The 22,364-nt window shown below is 44.6% G+C and overlaps 1 protein-coding gene across 3 annotated transcripts; it reads right to left on the bottom strand.

Annotated features, from left to right (window-relative positions):
* Positions 1-1,134: 1,134 nt before the first annotated feature.
* On the bottom strand, positions 1,135-21,757 carry LAYN (layilin). Of its 3 annotated transcripts, XM_003253118.4 has the most exons (8): positions 21,338-21,751; positions 20,665-20,688; positions 17,860-18,157; positions 12,276-12,433; positions 7,447-7,479; positions 6,750-6,833; positions 4,400-4,502; positions 1,135-1,988 (listed from the first exon to the last, which is right to left on the bottom strand). In XM_003253118.4, exons 1-8 carry the CDS (start codon positions 21,420-21,422, stop codon positions 1,625-1,627), a joined length of 1,149 nt encoding a protein of 382 aa, XP_003253166.1. In that variant the 5' UTR covers positions 21,423-21,751; the 3' UTR covers positions 1,135-1,624. The 3 variants fall into 3 exon arrangements, with proteins under 3 accessions (XP_003253166.1, XP_003253165.1, XP_004090613.1); XM_003253117.3 differs by lacking the exon at positions 20,665-20,688; XM_004090565.3 differs by lacking the exons at positions 12,276-12,433; positions 20,665-20,688 and having other exon boundaries at positions 21,338-21,757.
* Positions 21,758-22,364: the final 607 nt, after the last annotated feature.

Below are 22,364 nucleotides of genomic sequence, written 5' to 3' on the forward strand. Positions count from 1 at the left end.
CTGCAAGGTGCTGCCATGGGTTGCAGGAGGTACAATGCTGACCAGCAGATAGGATTCCTACTTGCGAAGCTTGCAGTGTCATAAGGGCCAGAGTTGTGGGGCACAGTGCAGGATACAGGGCAGATGATAGAGCGAGGCTGTCTGAAGCAAGAATGGAACCTTGGGCATTTTAGAGCAGCGAATCAGTCCTTCAGGACCGTGTGCTCAGTTTTTGCCTGAAATGTAACCACAAAACACACTTCCCAAAGCAGGGAGTTTTGTTTCCTCGTATATTCACTTCCCCAGTAGGGCAGATAATTTGGCAGGGATTCCAATCCACTACATTCGATACTGCTTTGACCCAGACTAGTTAACTCTAGAGATTGGGGCCCCATATGTGAAGCAAAGTTGCTGAGCTATTAAAAAATAAGACGTATGAGGAAAGGTTAAAATATGAGATTATGAAGCTGATTGAGGGCAACTGCTGGTGATTTAAATAATGGCCTTCAGACCTCCAATGTGTATATGATTGATGCTGGGCCGAGAAACTTTTCTCTGAATTTGAGGCCAAACACAATTGAAACAATGAGGTCTGTCAACCAAAGGTAGAACTGTCATCATTATTAGTCATGTTATGTTGATGCTGCAGTAACAAACACACAAACAGAACAATGTGTAGTATCAGGGATGGGAGTACATAAGCCTAGAAGCTGAGACTCAAATTTCATTTTTAGTTTCTTTAAAAAATATTTTTGTTTAGAGACAGGGTCTCATTCTGTTGCCCACACAGGAGAGCAGTGGTGTGATCCTAGCTCACTGCAGCCTCAACCTCCTGGGCTCAAGCAATTCCCCCACCTCGGCCTCCTGAGTAGCCGGGACCGCAGGCGCATGCCACCATGCCCTGCTAATTTTTAAATTTTTTGTAGAGTCAGAGTCTCACTATTTTGCCCAGGAAGGTCTCGAACTCCTGAACTCAAGCTATCCTCCAACCTTGGTCTTCCAAGGTTCTGGGATTACAGGCGTCAGCCACCACGCCTGGCCTCATTTTTAGTTTTGAAAGTAGTTAGATATTTCCAAGTTTGGATGTCAGGAGAAAGAAAAAAAGGTCCCCTGTGGCCACATGCAGAGGAAGGGCTGTAGACACAGAGTACACTCTTGTTTCCTGCTCTTTATTTGATTTTATTCTTTGAAAAAAACAGATATGAGAATTGCCGACGCGCAGGCCAGCCTGTGCTACCATATGTGGGCTTTGAAAAGATTCTGGATTTTCTGTCTGCATGGTAATATGTGCTGCTGTATAGAGCAAGGAAAACAGAACTTAGAGGTGGTTTTCCAAGCTCCACAGCCCATCTTTATCACTGCCAGGTAAAGCACTGTCCCTTAAAAGTTAGATACAACCGACCAAGTGACATTGATTGAGACTCTACTGTGTGCCAGACCTGGACAAGGTACCTTCTCATAAGGTCGAGCTGGATGACTGGCTGGGATAAAGGATACAGCCAAAACGTGGGGGTCCAACATGCTCATCCACAGGACCTGATCTAAGCTTTCTCATAGACCTTCTGCGTATTTTCCTTACAGAAAATAAGAGAATTTTGCTTATCATTTCTTTTCCATTCTTGTCAGTTTCAGTTGTTTATATGTCCTAATAACCATATATTTCATTCTCCACCCATCCAGACTCCTTGCTCCTCCCCATTTGGTCTGGGGAGAACTCATAAATGTCATTGGTCACAAATCCACTCTCCACGCTCACCAGAGTCACAAACCCATTTTCTGATGGGTTCACAGCCATGTTGTCATAGTCACGAGACATGTCATCGGGAGTAGCTTCTCCTGAACACACTCGGAATGAAATATTCTTCAGGTCTGGCCGGGTCTCAGCTAAGTCAGCTTCGCTTTGTTTTCTTATGACATTGTAGACCTCTAGGTCCGGGCTGTTTCCTTGGTGAGGAGAGGGCCAGATGGTGTGTTGCTTCTTTGTGCTAGGGTCTGGCTGCTCCCGTTTCCTAGGAAGAAAGAAAACCAGGGCTGAGTGTTTTAGACCTGGTGATTGAGAATACCCTTGTGCTTCCTGTTGAGACCAGAGGAAGCAGCCCTGGGCAGTCACCCAGCTGCATGTCTCGTCTATGTAACTTACAGGCCAGGGCTTCGGAGTGGGAGGGAACCAAACAGGGAGATGTTATGTTCAAAGTGATTGTGTATCTGTCATTCACTGCTGCCCAAGTGTGGGCAGGGTTATTATCCTGGGGTCCCCAGAGTCCCTGGAGTGTCCAGGGATAGAATTGAATAGGGAAAAAATACCACATTACAAAAAAAAAAAAAAAAAAAAAAAAAACCTCAGCTGGGCACAGTGGCCCACACCTGTAATCCTAACACTTTGGGAGGCTGAGGCAGGTGGATCACTTGAGCCCAGGAGTTTGAGACCAGCCTGGGCAACATGGTAAAACCCATCCCTATAAAAGATATAAAAACTAACCAGGCATGGTGGCGCACACCTGTAGTCCCAGCTACTTGGGAGGCTGAGGTGGGAGGATAACCTGGAAGGTCAAGGCTGCAGTGAGCCGTGATGGTACCACTGCACTCCAGCTTGGGCGACAGAGTGAGACCCTGTCTCAAAAATAAAATAAAATAAAATAAAACCAAAACAACAAAAAACACAACTCATCCATAAGTGAAATTTAGCATGTCCTTCCATTATGAATGTAAGAGATAAAACAGAGCAGGATTAATAATATCTTTGACTTGATCACTACTAGGAATTATAGATGTTTTCATATCACAGTTATAGATGCCTTGAAATATTTTACCTCATCTCTACTTCAAAATTATAATAATTATACCCAGCACTAAATAAAGAAGCATTAATAAAGGAGTACATGTATTACTAATCACATATTCATTTTTGGAAATATTTTGCAAAACTATATAACAGTATGATTGCTTCCTTTGCAACCCAATGTATTTTATTTTATGCATTTAAAATATTGTTCTGGGCTGGGTGTGGTGGCTCATGCCTGTAATCCTAGCACTTAGGGCAGCTGAGGTGGGCGGATCACCTGAGGTCAGGAGTTCGAGACCAGCCTGGCCAACATGATGAAACCCATCTCTACTAAAAATAAAAAATTAGCCAAGCATGGTGGCATATGCCTGTAATCCCGGCTACTCGGGAGGCTGAGGTACGAGAATCACTTGAACCCAGGAGGCGGAGGCTGCAGTGAGCCGAGATTGCACCATTGCACTCCAGCCTGGGCGACTGAGAAAGACTCTATCTCAAATATATATATATATATATTTTAAATAAAATAATAAATGAAATAAAATATTGTTCTGGAAGGAGTCCATAGGCCTCACCAGACTGCTGCAGGGCACAAAAAAGATTAAAAACCCTTGGGATAGACAGACACCCCAGCTTTACAGTCACAATTCCCAAATCCTGGTGAAGTGCAAAACAGAGAGTCAGGAAAGGAAATCAAGAACCAACTGAGTAGGCAGAGTAGGCAGCTGGAAAATATGCTTGTAATTTTTTGAACTAAATTCCACTTTTAGATTCAAAGGAAATAACTAATAAAATAATCCCAATAATAGGTAACATTTAAGTGCTTAGTATATACTTATTCTGCAAGTATTAACTGCCTTAATCCTTATAATAATCCTATAAGGAAGTTACAATGAACTGAAATAGATTTTACACTGGAATCTTACTAATTCATCTCAAATTGGTCTTTAAAGGGAGTCAAATCTTAAATTGGGCCTTAGTTTTCCCGTTGTAAAATGGGAATATTAGACATCTCCGTATACCATGATGATGGAGAATAAAAAGGTAACTGAGAAGAGCGTTCAGTACTAAAAAAAAAAAAAAATAGTGGCACATGATCCTGAGCATATACAGAAATTGTTGATGCCACCTAGTGTAGCTATTTTATAGCACTCTATACTTGTGTACTGAATTAAAAGAAAAGGCAATTAAAAGGAATTTGGCTCTTTCATTTTGAATTAAGTGGTTTAGTTTCAGATGTTTAACAGAATGCTTTGCAACAGTCATTTTTCATATGGCTCACTATTCATTCCTTCACTCAGTCCACAAACATTTTCAGAGTGAGGGTATACATTCATGAGAGCATTTTTGCTGGGTGACGTGTGAGTGAATGGGAGGTGAATAGTGCAGTTTCACCCTTCAAGTTGTTTTAAAATCTTCCACATGCACACAGTAAAGCATGTAAGATCACTCTCTTAATCACAACTAAGCACAAATGCCTAGTATTTCTGAATGCCCTGGCCTGTCAGAGAACCCGCTCTCCAATCTGCAATGGTGATACTCTTGGCGCTGCCATGGGTTTTAATGAAGTAAACAGGGCAATATCCAAATCTCAAAGAGTGCAGAAGATGCAAAGGTTTACACAATGAAGGTTTTACTTGCCTTCTTCTACAGATCCAAACCCAACATACAACTGTGGTGACCACAAGGAGGAGGAGAAGGGGAATGCCGGGGATTAGGATATAGGCAAGATTCAAAGCAGCTTCTGAAAAGAAAGAAGGCACATGATCAGCATTGGCTGTTTTTTGTTTTGTTTTTCTGTGCTTCAAACCAGGCTTAAAAAAAGCATAATCATCAAAAACCACTTGTACCCCCAAATCTATTGAAATTAAAAAACAAAACAAAGAAAAAGCCTAATCAACACAGAGTATTCCAAAGAGCTCATTCCTGAGTGATTGAGACACATCAAGCCAGTTAGCAAAGAGTCTTCTGGTTTCGATGAATGAGCATTTTCTACCAGTCCTATTACCCTAAGTGATAATGAAAATCAGTTTAAATTTTTGGGTCTTCCAAATATCAGAAGGGCACTTTTGTTAATTAAGCTTTTTGTCTTTTTTTTTTTTTTCTTCAGAGAAAAGAGTGTCCCTCTTTTCTTTTCCTCCCTTAGTAAAGCAGGGGCCACTGGGGCAGTGTTGATGCTTTTGCCTCTAAGGACAGTCGTGGAGTTCCCAAGATGGGATGGGGGAAAGAGAGGGAAAAAGAAGCGAGCCAGAAGTCTCAGTGTCATTACCAGGAAAGAGGTCACAGGAAGCAAGTAAATTACAGTGTGAAACCTTTCCAACATTTCTAAGACCAATTGGATTCAGTTGGGTCCATGAGCCATGACTGTGAAGAGCACTTAGAGGCTTACTTTTCTGAACTTTCTAGTCCTTTAAAACTTAGAACCAAAGATGTTCCCCTCAAGTGGCTTTGGGAGGAATCAAGGATTGGAGGCTAACCCTCTTCCTACTCCCACTGACCCAAGCTTCCTGACTATCCAGAGGCTGTTGGCTTTTTTTCTCTGTGAGATTGCAAACCTGACCACCACTAAAAACCGTAAACCCTCAACACCCACTTTAAATACCACCATAATAACAATGAGCAATAGAAATGCCACCCACCTTTGCAGAGCACTTTGTACTTTTTTCACATATATGTCATATAATAAAGAATCTGATGGACCTTTGTCCCTGGTTCCTGGGAGAGAGGCTCTAAATCCTTGGACTCTCCCAAGTAATAGGAGTGAATTTGTTATTCATGAGCCCCTCAGACCATAAGAGAGTTTATAAGGCGATGATTCAGGATGGGGGCTGGCCATGCCAGAAAGACCAACCATTTGATGATGGGGTTGGGGCTTTGAGCCTAGTGATAGCAGCCTGAACTCTTCTAGAGACTGCTATGCAATTATACCCCAATAAAACCTCTGGACACGAAAGCTCTGTGGAGCTTCCTGGTTGGTGAACACACTGATGTGCCAGGATGCTAATGCATCCTGATTCCATGGGGTGGGGGATGACACAGAAACTCCTCCCAGACGTCCTGCTATGTGTCTCTTCATTTGGCTGATCCTGATTTGTATCCCATACAATCAATCTAGTCATACTATTTTCCTGAGTTCTGTAGGTTGTTCTAGTGAATTATCAAACCTAAGAGGTGGGGGTCATGGGCACTCCTGGGTTTGTAGCCAGTTGGTCAGAAATGCAGGTGGCCTGGGGACCTCTAAACTTGCAGTCGATGTCTGAAGTGAGGGCAGTCTTGTTATGAGTTGTGCTCATGATCTGGGGTGTGTGCCAACTCTGGAATTTAGTGTCAGAACTGAACTGCACTATTGCAATATCCTATTTCATTTTATGGACACAGTTGTGCTCTCAGGTAGGTAAGAAAAATATTATTACTTCCATTATGCAAATAATTAAACTGAAGCACAGAGAAGTAAAGTGGTTTTTAAAAGTTGCCCAGTGACAAAAACTCAGATGTCCTTATTGAACTTCAGGGCGAGAGTGAGTTTGAAATCCATTAGCACTCCAATGTATTATCCTATTTTCTTTTACCTTTTATGATTTAACCTTTTAAATGTTTTTGGCTATTTCTTCTCTTTGTTTTGCAGATGAATATTAATCATAGATGTTATGCATCACAGCTTGGGTCTTTCTGCTCTTATTTCTCTACATTTTCTCTCTCAGTCCTCACTCCACCTTACCCCGCATGACCTCTGAGTGGCTCCTAAGGCTCCGTCTTCAAGCAAATTTTTCACCTGCTGTTTGATTTCCCCAGTCATCTTAGGATAGTTCCGTCTGCATATTTCATTGATGAAACCTAGCATTTAGTACAGCTTTTGCAAAGCCACACAGGCCCTGTCTAGTTCTATTTTTAGGTAGCTGTGGGAAAGAACAAAGTAGGGAATTCAACCATGAGTAATTTGTAATCAAGGGAGCCTCATTATTCATCTTTCCCAGGAGAATTTTGTACATACCTCTACTTTCTTTAAATGTTTTTTTGGCATCTTCTTCCTGTGTTTCTTCTGGAAGTACAGGTGTTGTCGGCTCTGTTTCTTCACCTGGAGAGAGACACATGGATTTGTGAACGTGAAGAAAGGCATAATTCAGGTATTCTTTGAGGTCCTACCATGTTCAAATTGGGATGCAAAAAAGCTGTAGCAATTTTGCCAGCACCATCTATCAACATAGAAAAGTAAAGGGTTGAATTTGCTGCACTAGAGGTTTAAATTGTCTTTGTATTTTTGGTGAGACCCTTGCTGTCAAGAATCCAGTACCAAAACAATCAAGAAGCAGCTGACATCAAGGTACATAAAATACCAAGGTGTCAAGGGGAAGGGCCAAGGACTCACTTCTAGGACCATAAATTATCAGTTTGGCTCATTTTTTTTGGTCTCATTAGATTAAATTTTTCATTTCATATTGTCAGTGATGACGAGTAACACCCCAAACAGAATTTGTAACTGTTGCTTTTCAGCGGTAAGAACACTAGAAAATGAGATGACTAAACTAGCTGTCATGGCTGGGTGTGGTGTATACCTGTCCCAAATGCCTGAGTTAATACCAGTAGTTTTTCTGTTGAATAATCCGGTCCAAAGGACATAGGGCTTTAAACCTGTGAAGAGGGGCTATGAAACAGCCCCAGTTAACCCAAATCTCAAGTGACAGGCTTACCTTCAGCTTCTCTAGAAGGAACTGCTGGTTTCTCTGTAGTAGAAAGAAACAAAAACAAAACTAATAAGTAAATTTTTATGGCATCTGAATGAAATCAACCACAGCCTCATGGCATCCATTTATTTGCTGATTCAGTCCTCCGATAAACTTTATTTGTTGTTATCAGATATCAGGAACTGGGCTAGTAAATCAAAATAATTTCTTTTGCATGAAGACTAACCTTCCCCAGCTTTATTTCGGTGCTTTTTTATTTTTAAAAAAGTATTTAAAAACCTTTAAATATGATAATTTCCAAATATACAAAAAAGTAGAAAAACTGGTATAATGTACCCCGTGTACCGTCACGCAGCTTCAACTCCTATCAATGTATGGCTCATCTAGTTTCAACAATAATCCCTACTCCTCTCCCCTGCACTCCTGGCCTGGATTATTTTAAAGCAGTCTAAGACATTTTATCAGTTCATAATAGGGATGTTTTAGAGGGCAACAAACACTGATCTCCAAGTAGTGAAAGTGGCTTAGGGGCTCAGTAGACCACTGGCCAGCACCAAGGCAGAGGCTGCTGATCTAGAGCTCTGAGCTGTTGTACATATTTCAAAGTGTCTTGAGAATATCAGGTTGTACAGATAATTGACATCAAATGTTTTTGCTTTTGACTGGGAGTGTGTCCACCTGTTATATTGGCAATGAGTCTCTTATGCCAATTAGATGCTCTGGTGTTCGTAGGGACAGAGTCTTTAAGGGAAAGACCTTAAAAATCACAGTCCTAAGGCCAGGATATCAAGCCCATTCTGAAGTTTCACTGAGAAAGGACAAAAACTTTTAGTCATCTTCCCATAAGTGTGTGTGTGTGTGTGTGTGTGTATAGGTGATGTAAATCCATTTATTTTAAAAAACCCAGTTATACAATGCCTACTATATGAGAGAAACTGTTCTAAGTGGTTTTTTTTTTTTTTTTTTTTTTTTTTTTGTAACAAGAGTCTTGCTCTGTCACCCAGGCTGGAGTGCACTGGCACAATCTTGGCTCACTGCAACCTCTGCCTTCCGGGTTCAAGCGATTCTCCTGCCTCAGCCTCCAAAGTAGCTGGGATTACAGGCATGTGCCACCATGCCTGGCTAATTTTGTACTTGCATTTTTAGTAGAAATGGGGTTTCACCATGTTGGTCAGGCTGATCTCAAACTCCTGACCTCAAGTGATCCACCAGCCTCAGCTTCCCAAAATGCTGGGATTACAGGCATGAGCCACCGTGCCTGGGCTGTTCGAAGTGTTTTATAAAATCAAACTCAATTAATCTTGATAACAGCCTTATTATTATTATTGTTTGTTTGTTTATTTATTTATTTATCTTTGAGATGGAGTCTTGCTCTGTCGCCCAGGCTAGAGTGCAGTGGCGCGATCTCGGCTCACTACAAGCTCCGCCTCCTGGGTTCCTGCCATTCTCCTGCCTCAGCCTCCCGAGTACCTGGGATTATAGGCGCCTGCCACCACGCCCGGTTAATTTTTTGTATTTTTTAGTAGAGACGGGGTTTCACGGTGTTAGCCAGGATGGGAGGTGGCCTTATTATTATCCTGGTTTTGTACATGAGGAAACCAAGATTCAGGGAGATTAAGTCACTTACCCATATCTCACAGCTGATAAGTAGCTGTAAAGGAATTTCAACCAAATACATTCTAATGAAAATTAAAACAGTAACGAGACATAACTGTGCTAGGTAGCGGAGATAAAACAGCAAACGAGAAAGAATCTCAGCCCTCTAAGGAGCTTATATTCTACAGGATAGCCATAAAATCTGGAAATACAGGAAAATATTAATGAACATTGATTTTGTGATATTACACTGGAATATGTAATAACATGATCTATTCAACACATGATCTATTCATACTGTTGTCCCTCCATACTTCAATCCACGGTGCAAAGTTAAACACGGCACATCATTGCAGCATTCCCATCAATCCCTGCATGTGCATCTGCGTTGCCTCATGATGTGTTTCTGATATTCGCTGAATATGCCTGTGCCTTTAGCATACCCCAGAAGTAGGCAAGTGTTCAGCTATGGCTAGCATGCTGCCTACTCTACATGATTATTTTCTCAAATCTAGTTTTATATATTATCATTCACCCAGTTCCTTGCCACTGTGACATAATGGGATGATGCGCTCTCCTGCTGGAACCACAGGAGTGAGCTTCCCCAGCCCATCAAGTGGTTAAACAGGTAAGTTTCCAGACTTCATGCCAATCATGTAGTGAAGGGGACAGCCTTATAAATAGGCAGTTAAAGTACTGTGTGTGTGAGGTGCTATGATCCTTATAGGAGGGACACCAAACCTAGCTTTGAGGGGCTCTGGAAGGCTTTGCAAAGGAAGTTATTTTTTTAACTTCTTATTTTGAAATATTTCAGATTTATGAAAATTTGCAAGAATGGTACAAAGAATTATCCCATATCCTTCACCTTATCATTTCATCACATTTCATTTACTTAATTATTCTCCCTCTTATCTCTCCTCTTTCTATCTTTGTATCACATACACATATGTTTATGTGTGTGTGCATACATGCATATATATATATATAGATAGATAGATATATACACACACATACACATCCATAACTTTTTTCCTGCAAACAAGTTGCCAGAATGGTGCCCCTTTACTCCTAAAGATTTCTGTCCACATTTACAAAGGGAAAGGGGCCTTTTCATATATAACCACAGTACAATGATCAAAACCAAGAAATTAACATTGATGTAATACTATTTTCTAATCTACTGACCTTATTCAGATTCTACCAATTTTCCTAATAATGCCATTTATAGGAAATCATCACATCATGTCCAGGATCCAACCCAGGATCACTGGTTGCACTTAGCTGTTAGGAGAGAAGGTGTTGTCTAATCTGAAGCCAAAGGGTGAGAATGAGTTGGCTGGGAAAGGGGTGTTTCAAGCACAGGAAACAGAAATTAAGAGCTCTTGGAGAATTTCATTTGGTACAAAGGTGTTGGAATAGGATGAGGAGAGGAGTTACAGTGGTGAGAATTGAGCTGGACAGGTCAGCAAGGGTCTGGTTGTGCCGATCCTCTTCTGGCATGCTAAGGTGTGTAAACTATTCTGGGCATGGGTGGCCAAAAACAGGCAGTGTGTCAGTTTTTCTCCATGTGCCCACATCCCTCTGTTGGATCCATTCTCTGTCCTTCTCTGTGCCTTGGGAGGTTGAGGTCTATAAACTGTTTCAGTGGGGCTTCCTTGTTCCCTTGTTCTTTGGTCTCTGATTGGACTTAGACAATGAGAGGCAAAGGCAGAAGTTCAGAGGATAGAAGGAAAGAGAAGTCTCAGTATTTGTTCCCCATGTCCCCATCCCACGTCAGCATGGTTTGATAGTAGCTGCATTTTGTGGTAATAGCTCCTGTGGGGCGGGTCCTGTTTCATGACCCCAAGCTTTTCCCGGGTTCTGCTAAAACCACTCCCTCCTTTTACTCCTTCAGGCCTGGAAGTAACAGTTCCCCATTGTAGCTAGTCCCTGGATATTTTACCATCTCTTGCTCTTTGCCTACACCTCAGCAAATGTCCTTTTTATTACACTTTCCTCATTAAACCCTTTGTGTGTGCCAACTTTTTCCTGCCAGGACTTAGTGTAACTAATATAGGCAATAACAAAAGTAATGAAGAATATGATTTTTTTTAAAAAGGTGCCAACTCCAAAATAAAAGGATATTAAAGCAAATGTCAAAATCTCACATTTCAAAAACTATTAAAGGAAGTGCAAAAATTTAAACCATGGAGCTATTAATAATAGAATATAATTAACAAAAGTGATGGAAAGCCAGTATGTAACAAGTGCCTTGCTTTCACTGCTTTATAAAGGTGACTTGCTAAGTCAGTCTAGGTCTTTGCAATCCCACCTGAGACAATGCTGTATGGTGGGGAGGGCCAGGTCACTGGAGAGAAGAATTCATCCGAGAGGACAAAGAGAGAGAATAACATCTTTTAGCAGCAAAAATTGCCACCAAACCATAGTCCAGTTCAAACAATTTTAAAATGACAGGATTACTTAGTCCCAAACTAGATATAACTAACAAGTCACTCTACTCCTCTCAAGAAAGAATGCAGAACTGGGGCGAAGCAGTTGGCTTTAGGGAGGTGAGAAAATTCAAGGGCAGATTAAGAATCAGTTCAAATTCAAATCTGTCAGTTATAATGGAGAAGTCTGGGAAACCCAAGTATAGTGAAACTACAGGCTTGTAGCCAGTTCAAAACCCTAACAGATCTGGTAGCAAATGTAAGTTGAATTTGCAAGGCATTAAATACAGGGTGGTCTGAGAGTTTAAATCTGCTCATCAAATTACCTACTATCTCTGCCCAGTGAAATTGCAGTTGGTGTACTTTATCATTTATATATGTATCATGCTTCCTTAAAACCCCAGAAAATAATCTCACTGGGCTGTTAGAAGACTTGTAGGAGCAATGGCCAGCTTATTCTAAGCCCCTACAGCCAACCTCACATGTGGAAAGAGTAATAATTTGTGGCTGTCCACTTAAAGGGCTTATTTCCTGATGTTCTCGTAAGACTTGCTTTATCACACATAAATTAGACCTTTTCTTTTTCTCATCCCTTCTCTTAACATCTGATAACCTTTCCTTTGCTAGGATTACTCCTCAGTGAGGAGTTGTCATTACATTGCCCTTTACAAGAATTCTTAAGGTTTTATGTTGCTGGCATTTGCAACAAGCTTTCTCAGAGACCACATGACAAATTCTTGGTACCAGCAGCTGCTCATGAAATGAGAGAGGTTGAGAATTCAGCCGCATAGCTTGGAGAGGATTCATTACCATCAGAATATTTGCAAATGAAATTGTTCTTCATGTTGCACCGGTCATCATTCCACTGGAACATGTAGGGGCCTCCGATGCCGGCGGGTGCCGATGGCTGATGGTACATGACCACGCAGACCTCGCTGCCGCAGGACGGCTCATCCACATACCAGTTCCTGTAGGAAAGGGATCAGCAGTGGAGGCAACTGGAGAAGGATCCCCTGAGACTTCAAAGCCTTTGTTTTCCCATCAAGTCTCACTGAGCCATAAACATAAGATTCTGCCTCAGAACACGATACAGAGAGAGGGAGGAATTGAAGTACTGCCAGTAAGCAGAACCACACGCATTCTCATGTGGACATCACAATCAATCATCTGACATTTGCCACAATCTCTTTGCAGGGAGGAACATGCCACCATATGATGTCTGTAAAGTAATTATGAGAAAAAGCAGCTAGCAGGGCTAGTCTGGACAATCTTATTTCTTTCTTGCTTTTTGCTAATTGGTTTGTTTGTCTTTTTTTAGATCTCAGATGCACTGAGAAGAGACATGGCTTATCTCATCAGAGCTTGCCCTGCTCTTGTCTCTCCATGCTTTTCAACAGCCACCAACTGCCTTCTCAGCCCTGGGAAGTAGATAAGAAATTGAAGCACATGAGCAAGACATTCGAAAACATAGAGGCTGTCAAAACAGGTGAAGGGTTGGGGACAAAAGCAGGAGGACCATTTTTTTTTTTCAGTTTTTAAGTTGTTTCCACTTGATAAGGCTGATGAGCCCCTCAGCCTCTACCTCCAGATGTCTTGTCTTTGTCTCCCTAGCCCCCTAGAGGGGTGCATTAGCAACCTTACACTACTATCCAGTGGCACTTGAAAGTAAATGGTGCTGCCACCCGGTTGGATATGTGGGTGCCAGGTTAAAGCCTTGGATCTTACGGAGCGTTTACATCTGTGAGTACCCACCCCATGTGCTGACTCAGGGCTGGGCTTTGTAACCTGCCTGGTTAGTCACCTGAGCTGTTTCCTTCTAGGGCTCAGATCTTGCTCTGATGCTCAGAGCAGGCAATGCTGCTCTGCTTAGCTCTTGTCAGAGCCCTCTTCAGGAAAGAGACAGCTAAGAGACAGCTCTCCCTGTAGCGCCATAGTAAGGCTCTGCTTAAGTCCTGTATTGTTGTCTACTAAAAGGAACATCCTTTGCTGCACTCACTGGATTGAATTTCCTGGAAAATATCTTAGCTTACAATAAACACTCCTTGGACACTATGCCTGGACAGCTGGGGGCACCTCATTAGTTATCTCTAGTCCAGATTCCAGCCCTGTTGGGCCTCCTACCCTGACTTGCCTTGTTCCCCTCCCCACTGGCCTTATGGCTTTATATTATCTTGTCTTATAGCTTGAATATTATGTCTGGCATATAATTTCTGTACTTGAGCCAATTTTCAGACCCAGAACTCACTGATAGAGCGGCCACATTTCCAGTAAAAAGGACCTTGCAACACCATGGCAGGTGCACATTGTAGTAACTTCCCGTTTTTCCCTAAAGGGATCCATGGCTATTTCCTCCAGTAACCATACACTGGGGAAGAGGGAATATCCAAATATTACAAGGGCTGTTGGACACAGGGTGCAAGTTGACATTAATACTCAGATTTAAGTGTCATCAAAGCTACCCATTAGAGTGGGAGCATACTGGGGACAGGTATTTCATAGAGGTCTGGGACAGGTATTAAATAGAGGTCTGGCCCAGGATCAGCTTGTAGTTGCACCCAGCCAGTCATCATTCCCCAGTCCCCAAATATATGAATTGAATAGACATATTTGTTAGTTGGTACAGTTCCACATTTGTTCCTTGGCCTATGATGGGCAGGTTGAGCTGCGTCGTCTCTTGGTCTACTTACCTGTTGGGCAAGAGCTATCACGGTGGAGAATGCCAAGTGGGGAAGCCTTTGAAACTGCACTCCTCCCCACCCCTGCCATGATAATAAATAAACAAAAATATCTTATCCAGGGAAAGATGGCAGGTAGTAGTGTCACCCTTAAAGACCCAGAGAATCCAAGAGTGGTGTTCCCCATCGTATCTCCAGTTAATTCACTAGTCTGACTCCTGAAAACACCAGGCAGATCCTGAAGGTGATCATAGAGTAGCACAAACTCAGCCAAATGGAAGTCCGATTGTGGCTGCCTGTGCCATATGTGGTGTCTTTGCTAAAGCAGGTTAACATGCCCTTGGGTACCTAGTATGCAGATCCGGTGAACACATTCTTTTCCTTCTGTATCAGAAAGATAATCTAGAACAGTTTGTTGGGATGGACAATAGTATATATTTATGGTCTTGACTCAAGGCTATATTAATTTTTACCGTCCTCTGTCATAATATGGTGTAAAGAGATCTGGATTTCCTAGACATCTTGCAGAAAATCACGCTGACCTACTATATGGCTGACATCATGCTAATTGGAACAGATGAGCAAGAAGTGGTTAGTACACTGGATGCCTTGGTAAGACTTATGTACTCCAGAGGGTTGGAGATAAATCTTATGAAGATTCAGGAGCCTACCACTTCAATAAAATGTGTGGGTGTCTAGTGATCTAGGGAATACCAGAACATCCCTTTCAAATTAAAGAACAAACTATTGCATCTTGCAGTAATTTGAAGAATGAAGCACAGCACATGGTAGGTCTCTTTGGGCTCTAGAGGCAGCATATTTCACACCTGGGAATACTGCTCTGGCCCATAAACCAAGTGACATGGAATACAGCCATTTTGAGTAGGAGTCACAGCAGAAAAGAACTCTGAAGTGGATCTAGGCTATGTGCAAGCAGATTTGCCACTTGGGCCATATGATGCAGGAGCTCCTATTATTAGAGATGTCTGGTGGGAAAAATTATGCCATATAGAGTTTGTGACAAGCCTCAATGACAGAATCACATGCAGACCGTTAGGATTTTGAAGCAAGGCCATACCATCTGTAGCTGAAAATTAGTCACCTTTTGAGAAACAATTCCTGGCTGGCTACTAGGCAAGGAGGGAGCACCAGAGACCATGAAGCACAACAACCTGCCCATCATGAGCGAGGAACTGTCAGACACACCTAACTGGAGATTAGGCAAGCCTGGAATTGATCTGTTGTAAGATGGAAGAGGTATATCCAGGACCAAAGAGCACTGCATGAGCAGGTAAAGCAGACTTCCATGACATCTGCCACTGTTGTACCACAGCCTCTTCCTTAGCTCACACCTGTGACTTCATGGAGGAATCTCTCGTGACTAGCTGATCCAGGCAGCTTCAGCCTGGTTCAAGGGTAGGTCAGCTAAGTATGGGAGTACACAGTGAAATGGACAGCAGCTGCACTGCAGTCCCACTGAGGTGGCCTTGAAAGACACCAGTAAGGGAACATCTTCCCAATGGCCAGAGCTTTAGTTGGTACATCTAGTTAACCACTTTGTAAGGAGAGGGAAATTATTGGAGATTAGAATATATAAGAATTAGAGGTAAGGTAAATAGCATGCCCAATTGATCAAGGGTCTAAATGGAAACAGACTGGAAGATTGTGGACTAGGAAGTTTTGGACAGAAGGATGTGACTATACATAGAGGAGTGAACATAAAATATGCAACTCTTTCCATCAGATATTAAAGACCACCAGGAAACATCTACTGTACAAGAGGCACTGAACAAGCAGGGAGACAAATAACTCAGCTAGGTAATGCCAGCCAGCCTGTTATCAGCCACCCCAGTGCTAGTACAATAGATACTAACAGGTAGTGGCAGAGATGAAGGCTATGGATGGGCTCAACAGATTGGCTCTCATTCACTAGGGCTAATCTAGCTATTGCTACTGCAGAATGTTCAACTTCCAGCAACAGAAACCAATGCTAAGTCTCTGACACAGCACCAACACTTGAGGACACCAACGTGGCACTTGGTGGCAAGTTGACTACATGGGACTTCTGAAAGAGGCAATAACTCACGTGCCCTTTATACAGTCCTGTGTTCCCAAGAATAAGAATACATGGGTTTGGGAGCCGAGGGGTGGAAGCAGGAGTAGCCTCGCTTTAGAATCACTTGCAGTAACCCACTTTGGAATTTGTGCTTCTTGTCTCTGCAACACTGGGATCTGGAAGTTTAGAGGTCCTTGTTCCCACAGGGGACTGTCAGAAGATACAAGAATCTTATTAAACGATGAGTTATCACCGTCATTTGGACACTCTGGGATCTTTGCGTCCAGGGACCAGCAGAGAAAAAGAGAAGACATTGTTTTGGCAGGAGGTAAGTGACCCTAACCATCGGAGGAGATAGGCCTGCTGTTATGTATTATGGGCAAGGAGTTATCTATTCGGGTACCTCTTGGAATTCGCTTGCCCAATTTTGATGGTCAGTGGAAAAGTGCACTAACTCCAGCATGATAAGGGCAAGGTGACTAGGGCCTCAGATTCTTCAGATATGAGGATGTGGATCATGCCACAAGGTCAACCGTTGAGACCAGCAGAGGGTGAAGGAATCTGGACTGGCTAGTAGAGTAGGGAGGTCAATAAGTACCATCTGTGGCCCTGGGACCAGCTGCAGTGATGGGAAGTGTAGTTCATCCCACTAACCCTCCTTTCTGAAGTTTCTCCCAGGAAGACAGGCTCATGAGAATCCTGGAGGAGTTACTCCCAGAACTTATATGAAGATGTGCACCTGATCAGCACCTAGTAATAGGTGGACTAACATAGATGCTGATGTGCTACCTTAAATGTAATAGGTAAATATATATGTATATATTTAGTTGGTAAATTTTTGGGGGGGTACATAGTAGGTATATATTAAAGAATATGTTTTAAAATCTTCATTCTTTTGATGAGTCTAGACCTTTCCCCATATGATTGTTTACCATTAGATTTTTTATTTTATAAACGGTCTGCTCAGGTCTTTTGCCTCTTTATATTTTGGGTTCTTAGTATTTTATTGACATATAAACTCTTTATCATAAAAAGTTATTAACTTTTTGTTGGATTTGTTACATGCATTCTCCTAGTCTCATGTCTGTCTCTTAATTTTGATATTTTTAAAATGTTTGTCTATGTCATTGCATTTCTTAGGGAGGGATGATGGCAATGTAATGCTTCCAGGGTTGGGGATGAGTGAGTCTTGATGCTGTGGGTTTAGCAGGGCTGTACACACTGCAGGCTTCCTGAGGTCCCCACTTTTGGCCAGTCCACAGAGTTAGATCTTGGCTCTGATTTCTTGCCCATTATTACAATTCCCTGTGGACTGGAGTCCTATCCTGAGTCATAGCCCTATGGATCTTCAGTCTCTCAATGAGGTTCTGGTCCAAAAGGCCAGAGAGCCAGAACAGCTGGCTTCAAGCATTGTATGCTGTTGAAACAAGGCTGCTGGGCTGCACTCACCTGAACAGAGCTCCTTGGACATCGGTTGGGCCCAAATCAAGGCTGAGTTCACCACCTGCACTGCTTAGGTCAGCAGCTATTCTGGTGCTACTTCCCCTTTAGAGATCTGCCTGGTTGGTCTTCTCTTCCCCACTGATCCGGCACTGTGGATCCAGCCTGCCTCTTTTTTGAGTTATGTCAAGTGAGTCAGCTGCTGTGGGTTCCACACACTTACCTAAATTGTGATATGCTGCCATCAGTCCAAGCATAAAGGTCCTGGCAGGCTGTGCTATTGCTTTGTTTCTCCTCACGCCTCCTGAGCCCAATCCAGAAGTCACCATCAGATGGCAAGAGGTTTTCAATGAACTTTTCTATCAGTTTCTGTTCATCTTCAGACTCGATGCTGACTAGCTGGCCTCCGTCCCTCCTGCAGGCTTCTTTGGCTTCCTCAAAGTTCAGTCTTCGAGAAGTATCATGGAAGTAAATGACTTTATAACAAGGCCTCTGTGTCCCTCCTCGGCAGACTGGCTGCCCTAGAGAAAAAAGAAGCCAATCTATTTCAGTGTCTCAAAAAGTATACTGGGGCAGGGATGCGTGGAGGCATCTGAAGGAAGGTATCCCTGGGTAGGAATTTTGGTTACTCATCAGTAGACTGTTATCATGTCAGTTGGGGTTCTCAGAGCAAATTAATACTCCTTCCAGCACGGAGATGTAGTGACTTAAACTCTGATGCCTATATTGTGTAGGGACATCATGTTTTGTTTGTTCCATTACAGAACCTTAAAAAGCAAATTTTTTTTTTTTTTTTTTTTTTTTTTTTTTTTTTTGAGACGGAGTCTCACTCTTTCGCCCAGGCCGGACTGCAGTGGCACTAGCTCGGCTCACTGCAAGCTCCACCTCCCCGGTTCACGCCATTCTCCTGCCTCAGCCTCCCGAGTAGCTGGGACTACAGGCACCCGCCACTGCGAAAAAGCAAATGTTTTATTTTGACTATCCTTTAGAAGTAGATGAAGATTTATGGTTTCACTGAAAGGCACACAAATAACACTTTCATTAGGGAGTCTCAGGGGATAATGTGGCTTAAAGGGGTGTCTCTGGTCATTCTTTAAGGTAAGAGAGGCTTCCTGAAGTCAGGCATGGGCTCCTCTATTCTGGAACCCTCTGCCTGTGCAGCAGGACTGAGAATTTGCCCAGTCTCTGATGTAAGCAGAAGCTAAGCGCATCAGATGCACGGGGTTTTCTGCTACTGACAGTCAGCCTTCTGACCTACAGACAACAGTTAAGGTTTACTGAACTCTTACTATGTGCCATAAACTATGGTAAGGGCTTAACATTTACTCACATACTTTATCTCATGTAACCCTCATAATAGTCCCTTGATGCAGATACTGTTTATGGCTTATTTTACAAATGAGAAAACTGGAGCTCAGGGAAGTTAAGTAATTTGGCCAACATCACACAGTGATCATCAGCATCACCAGAGTTAGAGCCCAGATCTAATTACAAAATCATGCTGGTACCAGTGAACTAAATTGCTAGCTCCCCGCTGCACCCCAAGCTCATGTTTTACTGGGAGCCCATGTAATGTGTCTTATCAGACTGTTCCCTGAAGGGCTGAAGATCATCTCAGACAAACAGATGGGATTTTACTGAGGAGCCAATAACAAATCGCTCACAGTACACGCTGCTCTAGCTTGTGTCTGTGTGACTGAAGCCTCGCTGCAACGGAGACACTAGCCTCATCACTCCTTTCATTCAATCAACATTTATTGAGTGTACACACTGTGCCTGGCACTGTGCGAGGTGCTGGGAATACAGGAACAAAGGCTACTTCCTAACCCACAGTAGCACACAGCATATGTTTCCGGATTCAAATGTTCAAAGTGAAAACCACACATCAACACGGGGAGTAGTCCCCCTGCAAAGAGAAAGCCACATTGTGGGCTGTGGGTGCGAACTGCTGCCACAGTGCCGGGGGTAAAAGATTTTGGTTTGGGAACCTCCTCCCAGAACTTCTGGAATGTTCTCATTTTCCCAACTTGTTTTGCAGCTGCGCAGGTAGCCAGATAGCATTCATTATTCCCAACACTGGCCAGCATATAGGGCAAGGGGCCACAGACAGATAACTATATGATTAGTGCTAAATGAGAAAGAGCACATACAGATTATCCAGAAAGCTCCAGTGAGTCTTCATTTTCTATTTCTTCTCTCATCGCTTTCATAAAGGAATTCTCAATGAGCAACAAGTTATGAGTTCCACATCTTCTCCCTTTTCCTGTCATTATTTGGCTATTGCTGATAATAGAGAAACTGGTCCAGCAGCACATTAGGAGGGCTCAAAAGCCAGACCTTCTTACAAGAAGGCATTCAGAGAGGCTGAGGCAGGGATGCCCTTCCGGGAAGGGGGCTGGGCCAGCCACGCTTTTGCGATTCTTCAAAGCTGGCTCCAAATTGGGCAGCAGAGGAGGGGCAAATGAGCCCCGAGGAACTTATCCAACCTGGCCACCGGCATAACATAAGCTGGAGTTGAATTTCCTGACAACCCCCACTTTCCACATTGGATTGTCAAGGGAAACAACACCTTAAGCGAGTTTCCTGTATGGTCCAGCCTGGCCACACATCCCAAGTCTGCGGGTGAGTGCCAGAGACAGTCAGAGCTGGAAGGAGGCCCGCGGGCCTGTCTGGTTCTCCTGCCTTCAGGAAATGTCCTTCTCTTCTCATTTGCAGGAAGGGGAAGTGTGGGAGAGCCTTCTGTTCCCCCCGACCAAGGACAGAGCCCACACAGCCCTAACCCAAGCAGCTCAATTCAGCTTCCCACCTCTTTTGCCTCCCCACGCCCCGCCCCCATCCTGAAACCAACTTTAGATTCTTTAAGTTAGTTTCGCAAGCCGGGATGCCGGAGAGGAGGAGGTTCCCAGTCTCCTCTGTCCCATTTGGTCAAGCTGTTGGCACCCGCAAAGGGGATCTGAGAAAAGGGCACGGATGTTCTCCTCCCGACATGCAGAACAACTGAAAGAGGCCAGAAGCCAGAGCACTGTACTTCCTCTGAGGTCCAAATCAGAGGCTGCAGTGACACAACGGGAGGAAGGAAGCAGAGAGAGTCATTCCCCGGAGTCAGGCGGGGCTCGTCCCACACTAACTGGAGTTCTTTCCCGATCTCTAAGCGCTCTCATTCCACGCGCTGGACCCAGCCATCCAACCCCCTAGAAGAGACGAGGACTAACAAGCAGGGTTCCCACGGCACCGCGGATCCAGCCTCCCTACCCCTCTGTCTCTGCGGCCGCCTCCTGGAGCGGGCGGTAGGCAGGGGCCAGCTGGCAAGCCTGACCCGCGGGGGTGGTCCCAAGGACTGACTCGATGCGTGTAAAGGAGCGGGCCAAAGGGGCACCCACTGGGGCACGTTTGCCCACTGCCCCACCTCTCCTACATCCTCCAACCCACCCCCCATAACTCTAGACTGGGAACAGGCTTCGAGCGTTCCAGGACGCGCAGGGAACTGCGCGGCTCCGGGAACTGGCGCGGGTCTCAGACGCCGTGCGACTGCTCCCTGGAAGCAGGAGACTCCGAAGGGCTGCGTCTGGGAGTGGGGCATGGGACGGCCCCCTAGTCCCATGCGTAGCGGCCCAGAAGAGGGTCAGCAGCAGCTGAGGTGCAGTGAGTACCTCGGCCGAGCCCACCCCGGCACCAGACCCCGCCCCAGCTCGCGCACTCACCGCTCAGCAGGCGACCCGTCGCGGCCCGCAGCCCCACCAGCAACACCGCCAGCACCACGGCCTGTAGCGCAGTTCTCGGCCTCATGGCCCGACTCGGGTGCGCCCTCCGACACCCGGGCGCTAGGGCTGTGGAGCGGGCTGGCGGGCGGCGGCGTGCGCGACAACTGCAACCGCGGCAGCAGCATCTCCCGAGGACCGACGGACCGCATGGGAGGAGGGGGGAGGGCGCGGAGTTAGTTGGTCGCCCCTCCGCCCCCTGGGACGTCACTGCGGGGAGGGCAGCCCCGCTGGCTGGCCCGCCCCCGACAGCCTCCTCCAGCGAGGTTGGCGCCAGACACTCGGCCAGCCAGAGGGGGGCGAGTCGCAGAGGGGGACCAGCTCTCTGTCCCCCTCCGAGCTTCCCTGGGAGATCCCGCGTTTGCCCGAGGCGCTGGGCGGAGGAATACTCTAGTCGGGCTCCTAGGCAATCTGATAACGAGCCCAGTGTGCCTAAAACTAGCACCACATCTCATCTCTCCTCTCCCCCTGACCTTAGCCAAGTTTGCCAGCTGTGCGGGTGCAGCTGGAGGGACAGGCGATGCTTGGACTCCTATCTGGGGCTCAGCAGGCCGCAGTCCCGGCACGAAGGGCGACACCTGAGCAGGGAATGGTCGATGCAGAGAACAAACACTCACGCAGGCAGTGTGCCCACCGGCCAGGAAAGTTATGGGACACCGCGCGGATGGCGTCCAAAGAACGTGGCTGAGTTGGAGCACTCCCGGCTGAAAGGAGAGCAGCTTCTACCAGAAGCCAAAAGTCCCAGATCCCAGGAAGGAAATGATTCTGTTTTTTGCAGGAAAAAGGTTGGGAGTTGGGGGGTCATAGTTAGGGAGTTCAGCTTTGGCCCCTCGCCCCCCCAGGAAAGAATGAAACTATTATCTCAGGAAAAGCTTTCCTAACCTTGCCCTCAATGTGTGCTTCCTCTTATAAACTCCCAAAGTAGGTGTGTTTCACTTTGGTTTCGTAAACAAAATGCTTTTAAATATAG

Source organism: Nomascus leucogenys, chromosome 15 (assembly GCF_006542625.1).
Source record: "Nomascus leucogenys isolate Asia chromosome 15, Asia_NLE_v1, whole genome shotgun sequence".
Lineage (NCBI taxonomy): Eukaryota > Metazoa > Chordata > Mammalia > Primates > Hylobatidae > Nomascus > Nomascus leucogenys.